The sequence below is a fragment of the Pelobates fuscus genome, chromosome 8 (genome assembly GCF_036172605.1).
Source record: "Pelobates fuscus isolate aPelFus1 chromosome 8, aPelFus1.pri, whole genome shotgun sequence".
NCBI lineage: Eukaryota > Metazoa > Chordata > Amphibia > Anura > Pelobatidae > Pelobates > Pelobates fuscus.
The window spans coordinates 114095446-114122498 of NC_086324.1; the positions used below are offsets into that span (position 1 = coordinate 114095446).

Consider the following 27053-nt stretch of genomic DNA (forward strand, 5'->3'; position numbering starts at 1 on the left):
AGAACATATATAACAGAATCAGCTGAGGTATTTATCAATTACTCTACTCTATTCATATCAAAAGAGGAGGAAAGATAAAAATGAGCACACAACATATAAACTCTAGGCTTGTTAGTATCAAAAACTGACATCCTAATTAACAGTCTTTCATCTGTGAAATCTGGGCTGACTGCCAAAAAACTGCAACTGTAGTATCAAAAATAGATGTACACATTAAATCATATTTATACTTCAAATTAAGTCCGTATAAAATAAAAATGACTTGTAGAAAATGATGGTTAGTAAACAAAGGAAAAAATACTTTATTTTTAAAATTCCGTATAGATAATCAAAACATCAAAATACTGCATAAATAATATGCTATCAAACTGTTCCAATATGGGAGAAAGTAAAAGGACCAAAAAACCTGTTCAGTCCTTCTGGATGGCTGTGGATGATGATCTTTTCCTTCCAGATCGGTATTGCAGCAGCCGGTGAGGACGGCGTCCGCGTTCTTTGAGAGATCACCTCCGACCTCACATCGAGGGGTGAATCTCCAGAGTGACCGTCAGGCAACAGTGGTAGAATGTCGAGTCCTTACTTTCTCCAACAGTTCTCTTCGCATAGAGTACAAATTCTAATTGTTTTGCTGCTAATCTGCTAGATAGTACATTTTGGGGTCTGCTCTTCATATCGGAGAGTCAAATAGAAGCGTCTAATAGTGCGCTTCCAGCGCAGTTGTAAACATTCTTATTTTTTGGGTGCTAATCTGCTAAATAGTAAATTTTGGGCATGTTCTTCATATCTGAGAGTCAAATAGAAGTGTCAAATAGTGCGCTTACAGCGCAGTTGTAAAAATTCTAATTGTTTTGCTGCTAATCTGCTAAATAATACATTTTGGGGCCTGCTCTTCATATCTGAGAGTCAAATAGAAGCAACAAATAGTGCGCTTACAGGGCAGTTGTAAAAGTTCTAATTGTTTTGCTGCTAATCTGCTAAATAGTACATTTTGGGCGTGCTCTTCATATCTGAGAGTCAAATAGAAGCGTCAAATAGTGCGGTTACAGCGCAGTTGTAAAAAATTATTATTTTCTGAGTGCTAATCTGCTAAATAGTGCATTGCTAAAGTTGTAAAAATTATTATTTTCTGAGTGCTATTCTGCTAAATAGTACATTTTGTGGCCTGCTCTTCATATCTGAGAGTCAAACAGAAGCGTCAAATAGTGTGCTTACAGCGCAGTTGTAAACATTCTTATTTTCTGGGTGCTAATCTACTAAAAAGTAAATTTTAGGCGTGCTCTTCATATCTGAGAGTCAAATAGATGCGTCAAATAGTGCACTTACAGCGCAGTTGTAAAAATTATTATTTTCTGAGTGCTATTCTGCTAAATAGTAAATTTTGGGTCCTGCTCTTCATATCTGAGAGTCAAATAGATGCGTCAAATAGTGCACTTACAGCGTAGTTGTAAAAATTATTATTTTCTGAGTGCTATTCTGCTAAATAGTACATTCTGTGGCCTGCTCTTCATATCTGAGAGTCAAATAGAAACGTCAAATAGTGCGCTTACAGGGCAGTTGTAAAAATTATTATTTTCTGAGTTTTAATCTGCTAAATGGTACATTTTGGGTCCTGCTCTTCATATCTGAGAGTCAAATAGAAGCAACAAATAGTGCGCTTACAGGGCAGTTGTAAAAGTTCTAATTGTTTTGCTGCTAATCTGCTAAATAGTACATTTTGGGCGTGCTCTTCATATCTGAGAGTCAAATAGAAGCGTCAAATAGTGCGGTTACAGCGCAGTTGTAAAAAATTATTATTTTCTGATTGCTAATCTGCTAAATAGCACATTGCTAAAGTTGTAAAAATTATTATTTTCTGAGTGCTAATCTGCTAAATAGTAAATTTTGGGCGTGCTCTTCATACCCGAGAGTCAAATAGAAGCGTCAAATAGTGCGGTTACAGCGCAGTTGTAAAAATTATTATTTTCTGAGTGCTAATCTGCTAAATAGTACATTTTGGGCGTGCTCTTCATACCTGAGAGTCAAATAGAAGCATCAAATAGTGCGCTTACAGCGCAGTTGTAAACATTCCAATTGTTTTGCTGCTAAACAGTACATTTTGGGCGTGCTCTTCATATCTGAGAGTCAAATAGATGTGTCAAATAGTGCGCTTACAGCGCAGTTGTAAACATTCTAATTGTTTTGCTGCTAAACTGTTAAATAGTACATTTAGGGCGTGCTCTTCATATCTAAGAGTCAAATAGAAGCGTCAAATAGTGCGCTTACAGCGCAGTTGTAAAAATTATAATTGTTTTGATGCTAATCTGCTAAATAGTACATTTTGAGGCCTGCTCTTCATATCTGAGAGTCAAATAGAAGCGTCAAATATCAATATAACAATATTGTAATTCGGGGGCAATACCCTCACAAGTCAAACTGAGAGGTCAGTTTATAGGGAAAAATGTTGCATGGATACAATTCTAAAAAATTTCCATATGTCTTTTGCAGACTAACCGGATGGGACACAGTTGAAGGATACAACGTTTGACAATCTTTATTTGGGTACACAGCTTTGCCTCCTCCTCCACCGCCTCTTCCACCTACACTGCCACGGTGTATACCCAGATATATCAGAGCTGCTGCAGAAAGTGCGGGCCATCTGTGTGCGCTTTTCGGCGTTCTCACCCTGCTGTTGCTCGCCTGTCTGCGCTGCAGCGTAACTTCGGCCTTCCCGCTTACCACCTCATGAGACTGTGCGAGTAGCAGCAGGCGATAGTGGAGTTTCAGCTGCAGTCGCAGGCCAGTCGCTCTGAGGAACATTTTTCTTTTTTTATATGTCCCAATATTTTGGGGGCTACCCCAATTAAAATATATATATAAAAAACAGTGTTGGCTTCCTCCTCCTCCACCGCTGCTTCCGCCTACACCGCCACGGTCACTGCCTTCTCAACCTATGGTTCACTTATTATAAACTATGTACACAATAGCAGAGGCTTGTGAAGGCCTTTTATCCATTCATCAGGAGTTGAGCTCAGTTTGAACAATGAAAGAGAATACCCTGCACTCCAACCCTCTCTCAAATGGATAATTCTGTTGATCCTCTTGACAGCCATGCTTTAAATTTTGATTTATGTTCTTCCAAAGCTAAAATCATAGATTCCATCTAGTGCTATTTTATGGCTCAGCTGTATTTTTAATTGAATTTTTTTTTTTTATTTATCTTTTTATTGGTTTATATGTTTTACATAGTTAAACATAGACTTTGGTACAGCGAGATAACATTGAGATTACAATTTCAATATTTCGCAATTTAAAACAGTACAAAAATTTCACAAAACGTCAGGTACATGTCGTATAAAAATCATCGCAAGTTTCGGGGGGCGTGGCCTGACCGTTCATGAAGACGGACGTGTGAACGATCAGCTCCGTGAGCGATCCCCGCAAAACAGCGATTACACCAGCGTGTAAAGAGAGATCAACCTTTCTCCATAAGCAGTAAGCCTAACACCACCTTGGGCATTATGGCACAACGCCTCCCTAAGAGAACAAAAGTGAAAGAGGCTCCCACCTTACAAATCTCGGCTCTGGCCTCACCACCGCGACGCACACAAGATGGCGCCGCGAGGCCTACCTTGCCGGCCTCGAGCTCCGGACGGAGCGATAGCACCTCTGTCTCCCACAGAGATCTCCCTGCCACAGAATCAGCGATTCAGAAGATGCTCAATGGATTACAAGCATCCCTGCGAGCAGATTTTGCACAGCTCTCAAAAGAGATCAGAGCGGAGGTTAAAGCACTAGGAGACCGCACAGATTATATCGAAAACAAAACCGAGGAGATCATCACTGCACACAATAACGTTGTAGCAGCCGTTGACACCATAGAAAATAAGCTTAACTCAATTTTTACTAAAATCGCCGATCAAGAAGATTTGCAACAAAAAAGGCAGATATCTCCTAATTCAATGTACTATTAATAATGCACACTATACGTTGGTCAATCTCTATGGCCCACACACTGACTGCCATACCTTTATCGAACACATCTTAGTTTTAACGTCGGCCTACAAATTTGGGGACGTCATAATAGGAGGAGATACAAACTTCATTTTAGACCAAACTCTAGATACTACTTCTTCTCCCAAAATCTCACGACAAACGACGAATCAAAGAACCCGCTCCATTTCACTCATAGACCAAGTGCTACTTGCACACGACTACACTGATGCATGGAGGACTCTACATCCCCTAGACAGAGACTATACGCATTACTCCCAGGTTCATGACACATATTCTAGAATAGACCGTTTCCTTATTCCCCCGGCTTTAATTTCGAAAATAGTCAATGCAGACATAGGCATTATCACGTGGTCAGACCACGCCCCAATTACAATATCCCTAGCCACACAATACCCCATTTCTGGGACCCGCACATGGCGTCTCAACGACTACATCTTAAATGACCAAGAACTGGTAACACAAATCAAAAAAGAACTCCATACATACTTTACATTAAATGATGTAGGAGGGATGAACATAGACACCATGTGGCAAGCCCACAAGGCTGTCCTTAGAGGACAGTTCATTAAACACGCTAGCTACAACAATAAAAAGAGAACTAAAAAATATACATAAGGAACTAGCCACACTCACACGCACGAATAAGACCCACCCATCTCACAATACTACTAAACGGATTCTTGAGCTACAATCCACACTAAAAACCATCGCAAGTTTCTTGGTGGAAGAGTTCTTTTGAATGAAGATAACATACCAAGTAAAAATACTGTAACAACAGATAATGAAAAAAAACCAAAACATTTGTCAAATATTATGCGTCTTGGTCTGCTCTGATGTGTTTCATGTGTAGATAAAGGGATGAGTTGGAGAACCAAGGTTTAGTTGGAAGTGATGGAGTTATAGGAAAGTAGTGGAAGTATTGATATTGGGGTGGTGTGATGCCACCACTTTAGGAGAGCAAGTTTGAGTGACTGTTGTATGTGTTTTGTCAACTGGTTATTTTTAACCCAATCTTACCTCAAAGGAAGAAGAGGAAGAGGTGAAGAATGCAGTAGAGGTGGTGGCAGTGGCGAAAGAGGCAGAGGTATACGAGTAGAGATTGTACTTTGGTTGTGGATAAAGGTTTGTGTTGGGTTAGTCCACTGTGGTAGAGGAGGTTTGTAGTGAACATGTTTGAGCCATGGATCCCATATGGATAAGAATTTAACATGTCTCCCTACTTTAGCTAAGGTAATTTCTTCCATCAATTTAATATCTTCAACTTTTATTATCCATTCTCGAATTGAGGGGGACTTGGGTTGTTTCCAGTATTTAGGGATTAGTTGAGAGGCCGCTATGACCAAGATACGAAACAGTACTGTCTCCAGTTTCTTGAATTCGTGTGGTGGCAAGAGAAAGATATAGTGTTCCGGGCTACTACATGAGAAGGTTTTATGGAATATCAGTTGAATGATTATGTGAATTCTCTCCCAAAATGTATGTATCATTGGGCATTGCCACCAAATATGGGTGTGGTGAGCATTTGGAGAATTGCATCTCCAGCAAAGATCTGGTGATGAGAGGTAGAATTTGTGAAGTTTAGCGGGTGTGTTGTGCCAGCGGGTTAATTTTTTGTAATTACATTCTTGAGCGTGAGTCGATATAGAGGACTTATGGATAGAAATAAAGACGTTTTTCCATTGTTGATTAGTGAGGTTAGTGTGTAATTCATCTGTCCACTTTATGGTAAAGTTAGGAGGGATTTGTGGGTATGCCTCTCTGATTATTGAGTATAAGATGGAAAGAGTTTTTATCTTTGGTGGGTGGGTGGTGCATAATAGTTCAAATCTAGTGAGAGGTATGTTACCCTCTGGCAACAGTGATTGGGTTTTGATGAAGTGGTTAAGCTGGTCATGGAAGAAGAATTGGTCCCCTGTGTGAGTGTTGGACAAGGTAAGTTCTTGTATGGGTTTCAGTTTATTTCCATTCGTTGCGTCACTTAACATCAGGAAGGGGCCCTCATATTTAAGGCCCAGTTGTTTCCCTGTAGTTCCTTTGTGAAAGTGAGGATTTAGAGTTAAGGGATATATAGGAGCAGGTAAGGGCGAAATATTGGTTTGCGTCTTTAACTTGGACCAGATGTGTAGTGTAGGAGAAATTGTTGGATGTTTGTTTAGTTTTTCCGCTAGTCGAGGGTCGTTGTGGAGCCAGGGATAGGTAAGGAGCGGAGTGTCCATGAAGCTGTTTTCTAATGCGACCCATTGGAGTGTGTTAGGCGTTTTTGTCCATTCATAGAGTCTTTGTAAATGAGTCGCTTTATAGTAAGCATCTATGTCTGGAAGATTTAGTCCCCCTTGTTCCTGTTTTTTAATCAGTGTTTGATATGCTAGGCGTGGGGGTTTGTGGGCCCATATAAATTTCAAAAATAGTGACTTAATGGAGTGGAAGAATTTAGTTGGAATTTTGAGTTGAATAGTTTGAAGGAGGTAAAGGATACGGGGGAGGATGTTCATTTTAAGGATATTAACCCGGCTTAGTAGCCGGAAGCATGGTTTATGCCATCTATTTAGATCTTTTGTGATGGAGTCAACTAAAGGGGGGAAGTTTATCGAGTATGTAGCTTCAAGTTTGTTGGGAATGTGTATTCCCAGGTATTTAATTGATTTGGATGACCAGTTAAAGGAGAATTTGGATCTGATCTGTTCATTTAACGAGTCTGTCGAGAAAATTGGCATTAGGTCGCATTTTGTGAGATTGGCCTGGAAGAATGAGAGTTTGCTGTATGATTCCATTTCGGAAATAATGACAGGGATGGTCGTGAGAGGATCAGGCACCATGAAAAGAAGGTCGTCTGCAAATGCTGTAATTTTATAATTCTGACCCTTGACCTGGATTCCATGTATGAGGTTGTTATCTCGAATACCTTGGAGGAATGGTTCTAGGACTAAAATAAACAAAAGTGGTGATACGGGCCATCCCTGCCTTGTGCCATTTGAAATATTTACTGCATTTGACAGTTGACCATTGATTCTCAGTTTCGCCGTTGGTTTTGAGTAAATCATATCAATCCACTCCAGCCATCTAGTGCCAAAATTTAAATATCGCAAGGTGTGTTTCAGTAACGCTCAGTTGACCCTGTCGAAAGCCTTTTCGGCATCGATAGCCAACAGGGCGCTCTGTGTCTTGTGAGTTTGGGCCCAATGGATGATATTAAATATTTTTGTGGTATTGTTTTTAGCTTCCCTACCTAGCATGAAACCTGCTTGGTCCGGGTGTATTAGGGTCGGCATAAATGGTTTAAGTCTGGTGGCCATAATTTTGGTCAGAATCTTTAGGTCGATATTAATCAGTGAAATTGGCCTGTAGTTACCGCAAATGGTTGTGTCTTTTCCCGGTTTTGGAATTATTGAGATAGTCGCCTCAAGGGCAGAATGTGGGATGTGGGATGAAATGTGTCTCATATTGTAGGCTTCAAGAAATGGTTGTGCTAGTATGTGTGCTAATTCTTTGTAATACCTCCCTGTAAAGCCATCGGGACCTGGGCTTTTACCTAAGGGTAGGGATTTGACTGTGGCGTGGAATTCTTCTGGAGTTATTGGGTTATCAAGAAATGCTGTATCGTTGGCCGGAATAGTACGCTTAATCCTTGATTTTAGAAATTCTAGGATATTTTCAGTTGTGGGTTTTGTATTGGTGAGGTTATAAAGTTGTGAGTAAAAATTGTGGAAGGATTATTATTATTATTATTATTATTATTGCCATTTATATAGCGCCAACAGATTCCGTAGCGCTTTACAATATTTTGAGAGGGGGGATGTAACAATAAATAAGACAATTACAAGAAAACTTACAGGAACAATAGGTTGAAGAGGACCCTGCTCAAATGAGCTTACAGTCTATAGGAGGTGGGGTATTAGAAACATTAGGATAGGAAATATCAAGTAGAAGTCAAGCAGAGCTGGAGGAGAGAGCAAAGCACTATCCCATAGGAGAGAGCAAGAGACAGGTATGTAAGGGAGAGATTACTCTGGGAGGCCATATGCTTTCCTGAAGAGATGGGTTTTAAGGCCCTTCTTAAATGATTGAAGACTAGGGGAGAGTCTGATGGCAGTAGGCAAGTTATTCCATAGGAGAGGAGCCGCCCGTGAGAGGTCCTGCAAGCGCGAGTTGGCCGTATGGGTGCGAGCAGCGGTCAGGAGGTGGTCGCGGGCAGAGCAGAGGGTACGAGGAGGGGCATACCTCTGGATCAGTGAAGAGATATAAGAGGGGCTGGAATTGTTCAATGCTTTAAATGTATGGGTTAGCACTTTGAATTGACTCCTATAGGATACAGGGAGCCAATGTAAGGACTGGCAGAGGGGCGAGGTGTGAGAGGACCGACTGGATAGGAAAATCAGTCTAGCTGCAGCATTCATTACAGACTGTAGCGGGGCAGTACGGCTTTTGGGGAGCCCAATCAGGAGAGGGTTACAGTAATCCATGCGGGAAATTACTAGAGCATGAACAAGCTCCTTGGTAGCATCTTGCGTAAGAAAGGGGCAGATGCGGGCTATGTTTTTGAGTTGGAACCTACAGGACTTGGCAACAAACTGGATGTGAGACTCAAAGGTGAGACCAGAGTCAAGTATGACGCCAAGACAGCGCGCTTGTAGGGATGGACTTATGTGGATATCACTGACTTGAAGGGAGAGTGAGAGAGGAGGATCAGTATTAGGAGGAGGAAAGACAAGGAGTTCAGTTTTAGAGAGGTTAAGTTTGAGAAAGCGTGACGACATCCAGTCAGAGATGGAAGAGAGGCAAGCAGTGACACGTTGCAGGACGGCCGGGGAGAGGTCCGGTGAGGAGAGATATATCAGAGTGTCATCAGCGTACAGGTGGTAGTTGAATCCAAAAGAGGCAATACGTTTTCCAAGAGAGGCAGTATAAAGAGAAAATAGAAGGGGACCAAGGACAGAGCCTTGGGGAACTCCAACCGAGACAGGGCGAGGGGAGGAGGTTTCCTTGGAAAAGGAGACACTAAATGAGCGTTGGGAGAGATAGGAGGAAAATCAAGAGAGGACAGAGTCACAGAGACCGAGTGATTGAAGAGTTCCAGTATATCTGGCATATGGCATGTGAGGGTGCCATCTCCTTTCTTGATTTCGGAAATAAAGGAGGATTGTCTTTCTAATTGTATAGATTTTGCGAGAAGTTTGCCCGCTTTGCCTCCTTGAGTATAGTACGTATTTTTTGTTAGGGATAACTTGCGCTTAGCGTGTAAGTGTAAAATAGCCGTCAGTTCAGATCGTTTACTTGATAGTAATTTATGTTCATCCAGTGAGAGGGTGTTTTTGTGTTTGCTTTCTAGGTTTTTAATGTCTTTTGTGATTTGTTCTACTTTCCTCTCTCTATTTTTTTTAAGGATTGCTGCTGCTTTTATTAGTTCCCCTCTTAGGACTGCTTTATGAGCTTCCCACGTCATTATTATTATTATTATTATTATTATTATTATTATTATTGCCATTTATATAGCGCCAACAGATTCCGTAGCGCTTTACAATATTTTCAGAGGGGGGGATGTAACAATAAATAAGACAATTACAAGAAAACTTACAGGAATAATAGGTTGAAGAGGACCCTGCTCAAATGAGCTTACAGTCTATAGGAGGTGGGGTATTAGAAACATTAGGATAGGAAATATCAAGTAGGAGTGAAGCAGAGCTGGAGGAGAGAGCAAAGCACTATCCCATAGGAGAGCAAGAGACAGGTATGTAAGGGAGAGATTACTCTGGGAGGCCATACGCTTTCCTGAAGAGATGGGATTTAAGGCCCTTCTTAAATGATTGAAGACTAGGGGAGAGTCTGATGGCAGTAGGCAAGTTATTCCATAGGAGAGGAGCCGCCCGTGAGAGGTCCTGCAAGCGTGAGTTGGCCGTACGGGTGCGAGCAGCGGTCAGGAGGTGGTCGTGGGCAGAGCGGAGGGTACGAGGAGGGGCATACCTCTGGATCAGTGAAGAGATATAAGAGGGGAGGATCAGTATTAGGAGGAGGAAAGACAAGGAGTTCAGTTTTAGAGAGGTTAATTGGTGTCGTGTCTGGATGGGTATTTTCTGAGAAGTAGTTTGTTGCTACCTCTCGTATTTTGGTCAGGATTTCCTTATCGTTCAGTATTAAGTCATTGAGTTTGCATTGAGAAAAAGGGGTAGATGCTGCCGGGATTGAAAGGGTCAATGTCATAGGGGCATGGTCTGACCAGGTGATTGAGCCATAGGTGGCTGCTTGTATCAGAGGGAGATATCTATGTTGGAGGAAGATGGTGTCAATACGAGAGTAAGTGCCTGTAGGGGGGGAGTAAAAGGAGTAGTCTTTTTTAGTGGGGTGGGTGGCTCTCCAACCGTCGTAAAGTTGGGCCTCAAAAAGAGAATTTTTAAAGAGAGTTTGTGTTTGAGATTGGTAGTCTCTAGATTTGGAGGTAGTGTCGAGGTTTTCGTCTAGAGGAATGTTGAAGTCACCCCCCATTATGAGAATTCCATCTTGAAACACTGAGTTTCCTTAAGATTTTTGCAAGAGCATGGTTCTGTTTTTTGTTTGGTAGGTATATATTCGCCAGGGTGATTGGAGTATTACCAATTTTGCCCTTAACGAACACAAACCTACCAGAGTCATTTGCCAAATGGTCTTGATATGTGAAGTGGTAGAAAGAAAGTCTGTATGAGAGCGATTTGGGATAAGCAAAAAGGTGGGAATCTTTGAGTCATTTAAATCACGTGCGGTTTCGCTAAGAGTTCCAAATTAAATGCATTAGCTACTATGTAAAAGACAACAAATACAGGGTGCGCTGAATAAAATAAACGAAATTAAAACACAGAAAGGAAAGTCTCTATAGGTACAATGTAGACCTTGAGTAACTGTTTTTCTATTCTTGCTTTGGAATCTCAGTAGTCGGATATGGAATACAAAAGCAGAGAAGGGGGAGACCAATAGTGCAAAACCGTAATGCTGAAAGGATCACGAACAACACAGACGTGGAGAAGTGCCAACTTACAATTTTTAGAGCTAAGCCCAGCTCTAGGTAAAACAGCATACAGTGGTATTTGATACTCCCCACATGTAGGATATTACTGGGCAATTGGAGGTGTCTCCACACGATTCTTTAAAACTTCTGAGACAGACGTCAGCATATAAAATATATAAAAGAGGGAAGAACCCAATGGTGCAATAACTTAGGTTACTGCAACAACAGACAACACTGAGGTCCTAAGAGTGCCAACTTACAATTTGAAGAGCTATGCCCAGCTCTAAGTAAAACAGCATACAGTGGTATTTAAACTCCCCACGTGTAGGATATTCCTCTAGTGATGCTTGCAGTGCCGGTCTTATGAAAATAAAATCACAAGAGAGGGCCCATAGTGTTTTCCATATATAAAATGACAAAGAAATAAAAAGAAACATACCTACAGTGTTCAGAGCAGACACACTGCTCTATGAACCAAGCGTAGGTGGAATAATCCCCACCAGGGATTTATTTTGCAGTACTGGATCTTGTTAAAAATGATGATAAAAATCAGCCAGGGATCCAATCACCAAGTGCACCCTATCTGTCCGATCTGTTGTGTGAATAGAGCCGCAAACCGCGGACTGTCGTGTGTGCTGCCGTGAAGAGACGTGAAGCATAGACACCAAGTGTTGCCCTCCGCTCACTCAGCCAGCTCTGCACGGCGCACCCTGTTAAAGCGGAAGTGACGTCAGGCAGTCGGGCGCCATGATGGATGCCATGATCGGGCGCCATTACCCATAATACTCCACGGGATTAAACAGGATCCTTGCCCTCATCCATCATGGCGCCCGACTGCCTGACGTCACTTCCGCTTTAACAGGGCGCGCCGTGCAGAGCTGGCTGAGTGAGCGGAGGGCAACACTTGGTCAATAATGTTAAATAATGTTTAACCGCAGGTCGGGGGAGTCACGTGTTGTCACTCGTATGTCACTTATTAAAGTGTTGTGTAATGTATTAACATCCAATGTCCTGGTATGAGAGCTTATTATAGTAACATAATACCTTTGGAAGTATTTAACATTGATTATTATACAGGAAAAAGCGTGCAAAATATAGTACATTTTAGCAAGTTAATATTGTTTCCTGGCAAACAGAGATTATATATGTGAGAACTGTTGGATATATTATATAGTGATTATAACGTTTCTGATCTAGGTCTGAAGTAGTATACAAAGCCCTGTGTACAATTCTTATCATGGTGTTATGCATTGTAGTAGCTTATAACCTCTCATTGACGTATTTCATTATGGTAGCCCATTATTCTTAAAGACCTTTTGTGTTTCGATGTTCCGAAAAGGGCTTGTGGGTGACTATAAATTTTAGCGATTTAAAATTATTTCGTAACTTAAAACAATTAAAGTGAATACAATTATTGGCGGTATTATACAGTATTTTATAACTGTTATACCTTGCGACCCGTTAAGATATGCTGATATCTGAAAACATAGTAGGTATATTTAGACAGACATACGACCTGCTTAGCCAGCCTTCCCAGGCCTCTGCTTGATGTGATTGGAGGTGATAGGAAGGAAGAGTTTGTGGGTTAAAAGTCCCCTGCAAAAATGAAGTATTTGATGTATGTATCTAGGAAAGTCTAAGAGTCCCCGAGGTAAGATTAAAGTTCAGATGGGTAGAAAATGCCGATTCCGTGATTCTGTCATGTTGATAGAGAATTTCTTTTGGTGAGGATCACAGAAGTTCCTCACGAGTAGAGAGGGTGATAGATCTTTAGGGAATAATTTGTGATTGTTAGTTAGGACAGCTATCCTTTGGGCGTTGCCTCTGAGGAGTGCCTTCTGTAGGAATTTTACTTTGCCTCTGATTTGGAGATTGGAATCTATGATCCGGGCGCCTTTTTCTTGCTGGTGTGGACCATTTTTGCAGCTGAGAAGGGTGAAGTGCTTCTTGGTTAGGTGGAGGAGTATTCCAATCTATAACAGCTGTGTTAGGAAGATCGAGCGCTCTGAGGAATGATGTTACATCCAGGAACGTTGAGATGGAGTAGATGTTTCCTTTAATAGATACAATTAAAGCGAAGGGGAATCCCCATCGGTAACGTATGTTACGTTGTCGTAAAAGCTCTGTAACCGGCTTGAGTGCCCTTTTCGCCTGGAGAGTGTACCAGGACAGATCTGGGAATATTTGTATTGGATTGCCATGAAAAAGTAGCGGTTGGGTCATGTCCCTAAGGACCTTCACTATATTATCCCGCTGTAATAGTGTAATCTACAGATGATGTCTCTTGGCGAATCTTGTGAAAGTCCTCTCGGACGAAGTGATCTATGGGCTCTGTCTAATAAAATAGGATTGTCTGCAGGGGATTCTAAAATTAGATTAAAAAGCTCCGAGAGAATCAGAGTAGTGTCCTCACCTTGAATCTCCGGTATCCCTCTGATTCACAAGTTATTTCTTCTACCCCTATTGTCGAGGTCATCAATATGTCGCTGTGTTGATGCCCAGTTCAAAATTTGTGAGTCCAGAGTTGTTGTTATGTTGGTAATCTGTGCTTGTAACACGTCTTTTTCTTCTTCCAGGCCTGTGACCCGTAGGTGAAGTTGCTGGACGTCAGAGCCCATCTCTTCCATTTTGGATTGGAAGGAAGATTCTATCCTGCTCAGCATCTGTTGGATATCAGCTTTGGATGGTAAGTTTTTAATCATTAGACGGATGTCCGTACCGTCTTGTTTGTCTGCTGGTTGTGAGTAGTCTGAGTAGCAAGGGCTACGGGGTTGGGAATCCGAGGGAGATTCCGTTTCAGCCATACTCGAGGTCGCGGCCGCGGCCTCCATCATGCGGTCTGAATTTTCTTTGAAATAACGGGTTCAGGATCCCGATTTCGCCGTGGGTGTCTTCCCTGATTGTCCTTGGGAGTTTGGGTGCTTTTTGGGATTACCCATGATCTGTAAATGTCTCCGATCGCTGTGAATTGAATTTGGGCCGAGAGCAGCAAGATTAATGTGCGTCCAGTAAGCTCGGCGGTTAGCCACGCCCCCCGTATTTTTAATTTTTATGTTATTTTAAGTAATTTCCCTACCCCCATGTTACTTCCTTTTGCAGCCCTCTAGCCCTTTCCAGGACTTTTTTAGAGGCATTTTAGTGCCCAAAAGTTTGGGTCCCCATTGACTTCAATGAGGTGCGGGGTCAAGTTCGGGGTCAAGTTCGAGCCCCAACCCAGACTTTTTTTTCAAAGTTTGACCAAACCCGCCGGACCCGAACATCCAGGTGTCCGCTCAACTCTAATAAAAACCATTATTGAGCTGCATAAACCTCAGAAGATAAAAAAAAAAAAAAGTAATTAATAGGATATGGTTATACAACCCCCTGGTATTCAAATGTAGGAAATATCCTGGAGAAATATAGAGCCAGATAGGAATTACGATCATGATATCCAAACCTAATGAAGAAGCAAGGCAAGACTAATACAAGACAAACTCTTGTAAGAAAAAGATACCTGTCCTGTTATGAATAATTTTTAAAAAATGATAACCTCCATAAAACCAAGACAGTCTAGAAATTATAGACCTATAATGTCCTTCTCTAATATAAATTAAATACTAAATGGATGGCAGTATCAAACAGAACCTTGACAAAGGCATAACTTCCAGAAATCAGACTGGAACAATCCATGACATTTTAGATAGTGTTGGATGAAAACACAGTCATACCCTGCTATAAAACAGGGGGACAATTAAACTGAAAATCCTACTATTTTCTGAATGTATTTATTGAAGACAAATCACACTTCTCCATCTTGCTTAGTGAACTACTTACCTGTAGATACAAATAATAGCTGCCTGTAAGAAAAAAACAGAGTCTAGTAGAAAAATACAGTAATGAACAGGAGAGGTAGAAACCAATAACAAAAGTAGATATCGCTAGGCAAAGTCATGAAGAATCACATCATTCAGATCAGTATGAACCATAGAAATTGTGGCAACTACTAAATGATAAGAAAGCAATGTAGGCCAACCACGTCAGGACCTACATGCAAAGTTCAGAATATTGTAAATAGTACTAATTTTTTCAAACAGTATAATCAGAATTATTAGAGACTGCGCAATATAAGTAGGAGATAGGCAATACACAGGACACCAATTAAAAGGTGGTTACTAGAGTCACATGATCCATTGTGGCAACAAACCCATAATAAGCAGGATAGTAGAAGATATTCAGTTGTCCTTATTATTATTATTATTATTATGCTATTTATATAGCGCCAACAAATTCCGCAGTGCTTTACAGTGGGTGGACGAACAAACATGTTGTTGTAACCAGACAGGTTGGACACACAGGAACAGAGGGGTTGAGGGCCCTGGTCATTGAGCTTACATGCTAAAGGGAGGGGGGTAAAGTGACACAAAAGGTAAGGATAGTATTAGACTAATGACAATTGCAAGAGAGGTATCAGTCGGGAGCTATTAACAGTTTAATCGATACGCTTTTATGAAGAAGTGGGTTTTAAATGATTTTTTGAAGGAGTGGAGACTGGGTGAGCATCTAACGGAGGAGGGAATTGAGCCCTCAAGTAGTCCCTCAAGTAGTGATGTCCCGAACGGTTCGCTGGCGAATAGTTCCTGGCGAACATAGCGTGTTCGCGTTCGCCACGGACGGCGAACATAGGCGATGTTCGGTCCGCCCCCTATTTTTTTTTGTGTGCAAATGTACTAATACTAGTAAATTGTGCCCCTACTCGCAATACCGCAAGCAGGGGCATGTCTATTAAACAGTGAGTAGCCTGTGGCTGCTCACTGTTAAAAAAAAAAGGGGCCCCCTCCCTCACCCCCACCCCCACCCCTGAGCGGCGCGTGGGGGCCCTAAATACCAATAGGGGGGGGACCTATTGTCCTCCCTCCCGGCCCCCACCCCTGAGCGGTGGGTGGGGGCCCTAAAAATAACAATAAGGGGGGACCTATTGTCCCCCCCAAGCGGTGGGTGGGGGCCCTAAAAATAACAGTAAGGGGGGGACCTACTGTCCCCCCAGGCCACCACCCCTGAACGGTGGGTGGGGGCCCTAAAATTACCAATAAGGGGGGAGCTATTGTCCCCCCAAGCCCCCACTGCTGAGCGGTGGGTGGGGGCCCTAAATACAAAGGGGGGGACCCTAGTCACCCCTCCCCCCCAGGGGTGGGGGCCGGAGAGGGGGAGGACAGTAGGTCCCCCCTCATTATCTTTATGGCCCCCACCCGCCGCCCAGGGGTGGGGGCCAGGGGGGGAGGAGAGTAGGTCTCCTCCCCCCCCTTCAACCACTATTGTGGCCAGATAGAGTCCCTGTGGGTTTTAAAATTTGCCTGCCTACTGAAGTCTATGGCGGTTCGCCCGGTTCGCGGAACATTTGCGGAAGTTCGCGTTCGCGGTTCGCGAACCGAAAATTTTATGTTCGCGACATCACTACCCTCAAGGTCTTGAAGGCGAGCAGGAGAGGTGGGGGTACGGACAGAAGATAGACGTAAGTCTTCAGCAGAGCGTAAGGGCCTAGACGGGACATACTTGTGTATTACGGAGGATAGATAGGTGGGAGCAGCATTATGTAGAGATTTGAAAGCAAGATCCAGAATTTTAAATTGAACCCTATATCTTACAGGAAGCCAATGTAGGGACTGACAGAAGGGTGAGGCATGGGAGGTGCGGGTGGACAGGAAGATGAGCCTCGCTGTCGCATTCATTATGGACTGTAACAGAGCAAGTTGGGAGCATGTAAGACCACTGAGAAGCGGACTACAGTAGTCAAGGCGAGAAAGGACAGTGGAATGGACCAGCACCTTAGTCGCATCTGGTGTTAAGTAGGGTCAGATGCACGCAATGTTTTTGAGATGGAAGTGGCAAGATTTGGCGATAGACGGAACATGAGGCGTGAAGGAGAGGTCGAAGTCAAAGAGAACACCTAGGCAGTAAGCCTGCATGGTGGAGCTGATGGTAGCGCCATTGAATTGGAGGGAGACAGACACAGGAGTAGCAACACTTGAGGGAGGAAAGTCCAGAATTTCAGTTTAAGGAAGTGGGCAGCCATCCAGTTAGAAATAGCAAAAAGACAGTCAGAGACACTAGTCAAGAGGGACAGGGAGAGATCAGGAGAGGACAGATAGATTTGTGTGTCATCCACATAGAAATGATATTGGAAGCCAAAGGAGCTAGAGAGTTTACCAAGGGAAGCAGTATAGATGGAGAACAGTAGGGGACCAAGGACTGAACCCACAGGGGACACCAACAGAGAGGAGTTGGGGAGAAGAAGCAGAGCCAGAGAAATAAACACTGAAAGAGTGCTGGGAAAGGTAGGAGGAGCACCAGGAGAGAGCAGTATCTTGTAGACCGAAGAAGCTGTTGATTATCAACAGTCAAAAGCCGCAGAAAGGTCAAAGAGAATTAGGATAGAGTAGTGAGCACAAGATTTTGCAGCGAGTAGATCATTGGATACTTTGGTCATAGCTGTTTCAACAGAGTGACAAGCGCGCAATCCAGACTGAAGATGGTCTAGCAGAGAGTTGGACTCAAGGAAGTCTGTCAATCTCGCATACACAACTCTTTCAAGGATCTTGAACGCAAAAGGCAGTAGTAGGACAGTAGTTGGACGGGGAGTTAGGGTCAAGGTTGAGCTTCTAGAATTGTGGTTATAGTTGCATGTTTGAAGGGCGATGGAAATATGCCAGAGGAGAGAGAGAGAGAGAGAGAGAGAGAGAGAGAGCTTGAGGATTTTAGTGAGAGGTAGAGAAAGAGAAGAAGACAGAGTATGGATGAGATGCGAAGGAATTGGATCTAGGGAGCAGGTGGTGGGGCTGGAGGGCTGGAGCAGAGCAGAAACCTCTTCCGCTGTAGCGGGTGCGAATGAACATAGAACAGCAGAAGGAGTGAGGTTAGGGGAACTATTGTAAGGGGAAGAAAATAGATGAGTGAGCTCTTCCCTAATTGTAGAGATCTTGTCAGTGAAGTGAGTTGCAAAATCTGAGGCGGTCAAGTTAGTAGGTGGAGGACGAACAATAGGGCAAAGAAGAGAGTTAAATGTGTGAAATAGTAATTTGGGTTCGCAGGAGAGTGTGGTTATGAGGGTATTGAAGTAATTTACTTTTGCAGAGGAAAGAGCCAAGCTGTATTGATTACCCAATAGAGGTTTGAGCTTCATGGTGATGTTTAATGTGGCTGCCTTCAACTGTGACCTATCTATCTAGATATCTATCTATATCTGTATGTATGTATGTATGTATGTATGTATGTATGTATGTATGTATATATATATATATATATATATATATATATATATATATATATGTGTGTGTGTGTGTGTGTGTGTGTATGTATGTATGTATATGTATATATTTCCTGATCAATCATGGCAGCATTTACTCATGGGTTAGCTCCTCCCCTCACAGCATAAAGGGCAGGATATAGAACTCTGAAGTTGGTATAAATAGATCCTCCCCCTTCCCATCGGGCATTATTAAATATAACCAACATAATTTTAAATTTACCATGTGTTTGACAACAAACTGCCTGCTTGAGTGCCTGGATTGAGACACAAAAATGGCATATCCCCTTTCCACTAACTTTATGAAAGACCATCATTTATAATGCTCTATTTATGCCAGGTTACAAAAGTATTATTTCCCTCAAATAGAACATAAAACATTTTGTTAGGGATTGAAAGCCAGGTTAAGAGTGGCAGCATAAATGTAAAAAGCCTGCTTATGTGCTACAAAGCACAGATAACAGCAACCATTGCCTTATACTTTGATAGGAACAAGTGTCTGCATGGATGTGTCAGGTTTTAAAACACATGACATATACATTTGTGTAATTCAATAATTCAGTTAGGAAAGCTTTCTCTTACCAGGTGTCTTCACTGTCTTCAGGACTGTGCTGTTCAGGCAGAATTTATACCGCCAGGATATTATTATCAGCCCTCTTTTTTAACAAGAATCATTGCATTATCAGCACTCTTTTGGAACATACATCATTGCATTATCAGCACTCTTTTGTAATAATGTAAGTAACTGGGAGGAGCTGCAAGAACAGAAACCCAGGTGCCCATGCTCGTTTTTAATTTAAATTACTAATGCACTCACCTGAGGAGGGAAAACAGTCATAGAGCAGCAAATTTGAACAACTGACAGCCTAAACGGTTTAAACTGAATGACTATGCCATTCGTCATCATCAGTGGGGGGAGGTTTAAAACAAACCCGGACATGGTGGAATATATAGAAGAGGCAAATCTAGGTAGTCACCTTATGGAAGTGCTGTTTGCTAGGTCTTCAAAGAGAAGAGGCATAGCCCCAGCTGAGCCTCATGTAGGGAGTGTGTGGGTCAAACTCATAAAGGGAGTGTGTGGGTCAAACCCTTGGTCGCTGAAGGAGGTATCCAACTTATAGAAATGTGCTGTTGCTGGGTCTTCAAGGATTAGAGGCTGAATCCTGGCTGGGCATCATGTAGGCAGTGGATCACACTCATCCCCTGAGTTGGGTCAGACCCCCAGACACTAAAGGGTTTACCCAGACTGGCACCTTTGCTGGGTCTTCAGGGATAAGAGGCTGAACCATGGCATGAATGCAGTGGACCGCTCTCATCCCCTGAGGGAGAGATTGGGTCAGACCCCCAGTCCCTAAAATGGGTACCCAGGCTGGCGACTCTTACAATACTGCAATTGCTGGGTCTTCAGGGCATAGAGGCTGAACCCTGGCAGGGCCAGAAAAATATTAGCCTGGTTAAAAAAAATTCTAGGCCTGCATAAGCAGGCTCCTTCCAAACTGCTGTGAAGGACAGAAAAAAAAAAGACTGTCTTATGGGAAGGGGGAGGATCTATTTATTCCAAGTTCAGAGTTCTATATCCTGTCCTTTATGCTGTGAGGGGAGGAGCTAACCCATGAGTAAATGCTGCCATGATTGATCAGGAAATATATACATATACATACATACACACACACACACACACATATATATATATATATATATATATATACATATACACATATATATAGATAGACATCTAGATAGACATCTAGATAGACATCTAGATAGACATCTAGATAGACATCTAGATAGACATCTAGATAGACATCTAGATAGACATCTAGATAGACATCTAGATAGACATCTAGATATATATCTAGATATATATCTAGATAGATAGGTCACAGTTGAAGGCAGCCACATTAAACATCACCATGAAGCTCAAACCTCTATTGGGTAATCATTTCATAATTTATTCCAGGAAGCAATGAACCCTGCCCGGTGCATTTAACGCCGAAAATTAGAGGCACAGTGGGAAGTGGCTTGCATGCTTGGATGTGATTACCCATCAGCATTGCCATGCATACTCCCCTTTTTGTACTGTCTAGTAAATTCATAATGCTAAAGAGCTAAGCTCAATTTAAGAAGTTTCCCATTTGTCTAAGACACCTTATGTAACCAGTGAAGTTTTTTTGCATAAGCCACTTCCTTTGGCAATAGCTTCCTGAGCTGCTGAGATACAGTAGGATGTTCCTCACACTTCCCATACACCCGACACAATACAGCTCCTTGTCCATAATTAATGGTAATAGTTTGTTCTACTATTAGGCTAACCTGTGGTCATCCATGTCTTCAATTTGTCTTTTCACATAGCTATCAATTCTCTTCCGATATGTCCTGTTTGTAAGTTTTCCCACCATGCCAAGGCCATATGGTCGTTTTTCTTTTGCAAAAAGTTTCTTCACAGGGATGGTAATGCGTTGTCCCCGCTTTTGAGAGCCAACAGTAACTACCTCCTGGCATAATCGCACTTTTGGCTGTAAAAAATTACCATCTTTTGTTTTACGCCATCCTCGTTCCAATGGCCTAAAAGAGAAAATTTGTATTTGACTGTATGATTAAGCACAATACTTGTTTTTTTTATTTAATACACTAACAAAGAGTAATAGCTAAATAACATACTAAGCTACATTAGTCATGTAATATTAGAGGGGGGGGGGAAAGGGGGGGGGACACATAAAAAATGTCCATGTCAGAAGAAGTACAACCCAGTATCTTCACAAATACAAAACAAGTGCAAGACATTGTTAATTGTTTCCAATATTTTTACATATTTTATTGTTATAAACCTGTAATTATTAAATATAACCAACATAATTTTAAATTTACCATGTGTTTGACAACACACTGCCTGCTTGAGTGCCTGGATTGAGAAAAAAAATGGCATATCCCCTTTCCACTAACTCTAATGAAAGACCATCATTTATAATGTTCTACTCATGCCAGGTTACAAAAGTATTATTTCCCTCAAATAGAACATAAAACATTTTGTTAGGGATTGAAAGCCAGGTTAAGAGAGGCACAAGTAGATTTATGAAGCAAAGTTTTGTAGAGAGATGTAGGTATAAGTAATTTAAAACTAGAATGGTAGCCAGGAAGAAGGTCATACATGATCAGAAACTTCATTAACCCCTTAAGGCCCCCTTAACAACTTTTTAAAGATGCAACTCGCTTGTGACCAAAGCCCTTTTGGCGTGTTTGCCATGCATTAATTCTTCCACAATTTCTGTTTAAAAGGACACTATAGTCATCGGAACAACTACAGCTTAATGTAGTTGTTCTGGTGAGTATAATCTGTCCCTGCAGACATTTTCATGTAAACACTACCTTTTCATAGAAAAGGCAGTATTTACAATAAAGCCTAGGAACCTCCATTGGCCACTCCTCAGATGCCCACTGAAAGTGCTTCCTCCACACGGAGACACTGAACGTTCCTCATACAGATGCATTTATTCAATGCATCTCTATGAGGAGATGCTGAATGGCCAGGTTGGCTTTATGCTCTGCCCCTACACCACCTCCTTGACAATATCAGCTAATCCAATGCTTTCCCTAACGGAAAGCATTGGAGTGGCTGAGATTATCAGATCTGATGATGTCAGCCAAAGAGGCAGATCGGGTAAAGGACCAGCGATGGCAGACTGGAATAAAGGTACGTTTTAACCCTTTCCAAGGGGAGGCAAGCCACCTACATGATAGTTTTAACACTATAGTGTCATTAATACATGTTTGTGTTCTTGACACTATAGTGTTCCTTTAAGTATTATACCTACAAATACATTCATATAATGTGCAATATATACAATAATATATATTGCAACATTAAATAAGAAAATAATATTTTTAAAAAAATGGGATAAAAACTTTATATGCAATAATTTCTACACATCAAGTGCAAGTAAAGAAACCTAACTCAAAATAGATTCACTAATTAGTCCTGATTGTTAAATGGCACAATATTTCTAGGATTACAATCATATTTGATAAATTATAAAACTAGTACTGCAAGGAGTAAATTATGGTTTTAAAGCTAAAACTTTGCAAAATTTGGCAAATTGAGATTGCAACTTTTATAGTAATCACAGAATCCAATACTGCTACACAAAAGTATATATTTGTAGAAAGTACTGATACCGGAGAAACTGACGGAAGCCAAGCACAGAGAGATGGACACAGGTTTCTTCAGGAAGGAAGAGATTCTTTATTGGATCACCGATCGGGACTCAGAGGGACTAGCGTCACCAAAATACAGCAAAGTCTGAGTACTGAATACATAGAGTACATTCCTTATATAGCACTGTAGCTCCTCCCACAATTAACTACACCCACACATACCCTTAACCTATTTAATGAATAGAGTCTAAACTCATCCATCCGGTCTAACCACGTGGCTCATCTGATACAAAGGAGAGGGACGCGTAATTCCAGTTCTTACATTCCTGCACCTGGTCAGTACAGTGATGACAGTATCTTAGCTACGTGTAATTAACCAACTGATACTACAAACACATATACATACATATGCCTTGTGGCAATCTTAGCCTGCTAAACTTGTATTTTACTGGAATTACATCACATTCCCCCCTTTGATGCCTCTGATATTTCACAATTACTTGAGGCATCACTTAACCTTGGTTTGCATATACCTCAGGTTACCATGAACCAGACCAGACTTTTCTTATGATGTGAATCTTTTCAACACTCATCTTCCTGCATAGTTTCTCCCTGATCTAAAGCCTTATACTTATATATGGCCATTATCTGTGCAGCAGCCTTCCTCTCTGCTATAGTTCCTATCAGGCTTTGCACAGACCTAACTACTAAGGGTATAAGACACGGCAGGAGTAGACACAACATTAAAATTAGTAGGACTCCACCTACCACTGCCTTAAGCCCTCCAAACCACTCATACCAGCTACCAAACCAACTACTTGGATTGTACCCTTTCCATACCTGAGTAGGCACATGCGCTAGTTTAACCATATGGCTAGTAAGCTCAGCTATTGCTTGCCCTTCGTCATCTATTTGAAGACAGCAATTACTTAGGTTAAACTTCCCACATACACCTCCCTCTACTGCCAAAAGGTAATCCAAGGCTAATCTATTTTGGTAGACTGCTGTCCTCATCCTGGTGTTATGCTTCGCTAGAAGATTGAGCGCTTGTGATGTCTCATTTGTGATAATCTCAACCACCGCCTGTAATCTTATAATACGGTTGAGCATATAAATAGGGGTTCTATAACCAAAGGTACCATCCTCAGCCCACGTGGCTGGCCCATAATAATCTATGATACGCTGGGGAGGCCATTCATCATCTTCCCAGGCGCCTATCTCTATGGGTCCCCTTTTCTTCCTATGATTCACATCATACACTTTAACACCTAAAGTCTCACCTGTTTCAATCGGTAACAAGAAGAAGGATGGTTTGAGCATACCCAACACACATGCCCCTTCCCAGTCCTGTGGCAGCTCCGAATAGGCTTTCTTACCACAGATCCAGTACAAATTTGCTGGGGCTCTCCAAGTAGATGTGATGGATAGATCAAACCACACATCCTTTAAATTGGCATATCTAGCAAACGGGTTAGATGGTTCTGAGACATTTGAAGCCGACCACCAAGTTGTATTCTTTGTATCATCATCATAAGCTTTTTGCCCTAGACAAGTTAATTCTCCTACAGAAGTATTATACATTATTCCTTTCCTTGCTATGCAAACATAACCTATGATGGAGGTCTTTAATCTCCACTCAGATTTACCTCTAACACTCATCTGATAATCGGCTTGTGTAGATATTAATTGGTCAACTGCCTCAGAACCGGACATTACCTCCTTTGCTTCCCAAGGCCATTGGTCTCCCATGTTAGTACCTCCACACACATAGCAGTTGGTAACATTAAGACTACCGGCAATACTTTCAGCTAGATCAATGAACAGGTTTTTAGCATTATGGGGGATCTTATTATCTATACTCATCTCTTCGTAAAAGGAATGGTATACTTGATGAGTCTGGGAGGATACCGTATCAGTCTCTATTCCTATAAACAATAATGTCCCAGGATCTAAACCCGTCCCGTATATTTGAAACCCAAATAAATTTCCATACTTATCTAAGAACTTGTCGGGGTTATTTATAAGAATATGGACTGGATTGCATTCCATAGACTTACAGTATGGATTGGTAGGCAACTTAGTAACAATCATGTCTTTGTCTACTGTCTGTCCCCAAGTCGCCCACCCCACACAAGACCAATATGGACAAAAGTTATAATCTCTATTTGGGCATCTAGGACTTACATATTTATTTTTGCTACTGGGACAAATATATTTATCGTTAGACCCATACGTCCTCTCCCATTTAAGATCCCCACATACATTCCACGGCTTTCTACCACTCGATATCGCTTTACACGCATCAAATAGCAGAACACCCGAAGAATGTACGGATTCTAACACCGTTTTATTAATTAGGGTCCCCTGAGGATCTCCATTCCTGAGAGTCAACCAAATTGTACGAGGCTGATACTCCGGACTGAAGCACTTAGGTTCTCCTACTCCTAAATGGCACACACTATATTCTATATTTAAGTATCTACATCTCGATACATCTCCTTTACACTCGTATTGTGAATGCCAGATTAGGGTTTGGGAAATATGGTTACCTGTTCTCGTAGTCTTAATGCATACCTCACAGCTAGGAGTGTCGGTACCTCTACCTTCCTGAATATAAAAACACATATAAATAAACACTATCAAAAGCACATCTTTCGCCGTCATCCTCAGTCTTCGTCCGTGCGATGGCGCCTCAGCTTCCAGGATGTGAGGGGCTGCAGGGAATGGAGTTCTGCTCATCTTCACAGGTGTCCCTTCGAGACTTTCCTGGCTTATACACTATGTGATGGTAAGCGGACAGGCTTTATTATGGCCTTCTCACTCACACCTGTAACAATAAAATTTGTAATCCACAATAATTCCTCGTTACTCCGACTGAGTAGTGCGTTTTAACCGGATCTTGCAGGGATTCTCTGGATCTGCTGTAACTTGCCAAGAATCGACTGCTGCTGGTTTAACCCTGGAGTGATGTATCCACGGAGTCACTTCTGCTACTTTTATTGCTGTAGGGGTAGACAAGAGAACAACATAAGGACCTCTCCACTTGGGCCCTAACGGTACAGTATTCCACTCTTTAATCCACACTTGGTCTCCTGGATGATAACTATGAACAGGGGGATAAATATTCACAGGTAATCTATCTTGTACCCATTTCTGTACCTCCTCCATAGTCTTACCCAACTCTACAACCTGCTGCCGGGTAATTCCTTCTCCCAACTGACTCAAGTCCCCCCTTAAGTTACCAAGTACGGGAGGTGGTCGCCCATACATGATTTCAAAAGGAGAGAGGCCCATCCTTCTGGTAGGGGTACTGCGGATTCGCAATAAAGCTATGGGTAAGAGAACGTTCCACTTAAGTTGGGTTTCCTGACACATTTTAGCCAACTGGTTCTTTATAGTTCTATTCATTCTCTCTACCTTACCAGAACTCTGGGGTCTATATGCAGTATGAAGCCTCCACTTTATACCAAGCATATGAGTCAGTTGTTGTAGGCACTGGTGAACAAAAGCTGGACCATTGTCCGATCCTATAGAACAGGGTAGTCCATATCGGGGTATTATTTCTCGTAGCAGGAATCTCACAACTTCTCCTGCTTTCTCTGTACGAGTAGGACATGCTTCTACCCAGCCTGAATAGGTGCACACAATTACCAGCAGGTAACGATGTCCACCCGATTTAGGCATCACTGTAAAGTCTATTTGTAGATCGGACATGGGGAGTCCCCCCATAAACTGAACTCCTGGTGGCTTTACTGGTCCTTGTCTTGCATTATTCTTAGCACACGTTACACATCTGCGTACAATGGCCTGAGTCAAGTTGGACAATCTTGGTATGTAGAAATGTTTTCTAAGAGATTCTTCAGTACTGTCTCTCCCAGAATGTGTCCCGTTGTGATAATTTTGGACAATTTCTACTGCTAGTGATGCTGGTATGACTATTCTTCCATCTTCTAGCTGATACCACTTGTTCTCCAGATACTTTCCCGGTTCAGTCTTTAACCACTCCTCTTCTTGAGCTGTATAAACTGGAGTCCATTGGGACAGTGGAGTTGGTATAAGAGCAGCTATATGCCCTACATACTCCTGTCTTCCTGATTCAGCAGCACGCTTAGCTGCACTATCTGCCATCCGATTTCCCTTGGTTACATCACCATCTCCTCTCAGATGCGCTCGACAATGTATGATACCGACTTCTTTCGGCTCCCACACTGCTTCCAATAGTTGTAGGATTTCAGCTGCGTACTTGATTTCTTTGCCTTCTGAATTCAGTAGTCCTCTTTCTTTATACAAAGCTCCGTGGGCATGAGTGGTTAAAAACGCATACTTAGAGTCCGTATAGATATTTACTCTTAAACCTTCAGCCAATTGTAACGCTCGTGTTAGTGCTATTAATTCTGCCTTTTGTGCTGATGTTCCTTTCGCCAGTGGCCGAGCTTCTATCACCTTGTATATTGTTGTCACTGCATATCCTGCATAGCGGATCCCTTCTTTCACATAACTACTGCCGTCGGTGTAATATTGAACATCGGGGTTCTGGATGGGAAAATCACGAAGATCTGGTCTACTTGAGAATACTTCATCCATTACTTCCAAACAATCATGTTGACTTTCAGTAGGTTGTGGCAAAAGGGTAGCTGGATTTAAGGTGTTTACAGT

General features: G+C 42.0%; 1 protein-coding gene across 3 annotated transcripts in view; it reads right to left on the bottom strand.

Moving 5' to 3' along the window:
• Positions 1 to 27053, bottom strand: part of RHBDF1 (rhomboid 5 homolog 1) — an 864530-nt gene that overhangs the window by 562020 nt on the left and 275457 nt on the right. For all 3 annotated transcript variants that reach the window (XM_063430225.1, XM_063430226.1, XM_063430227.1), the window contains one exon: positions 20559 to 20810. In XM_063430225.1, the coding sequence (XP_063286295.1) occupies positions 20559 to 20810 (252 nt within the window). The remainder of the gene's footprint in view (positions 1 to 20558; positions 20811 to 27053) is intronic.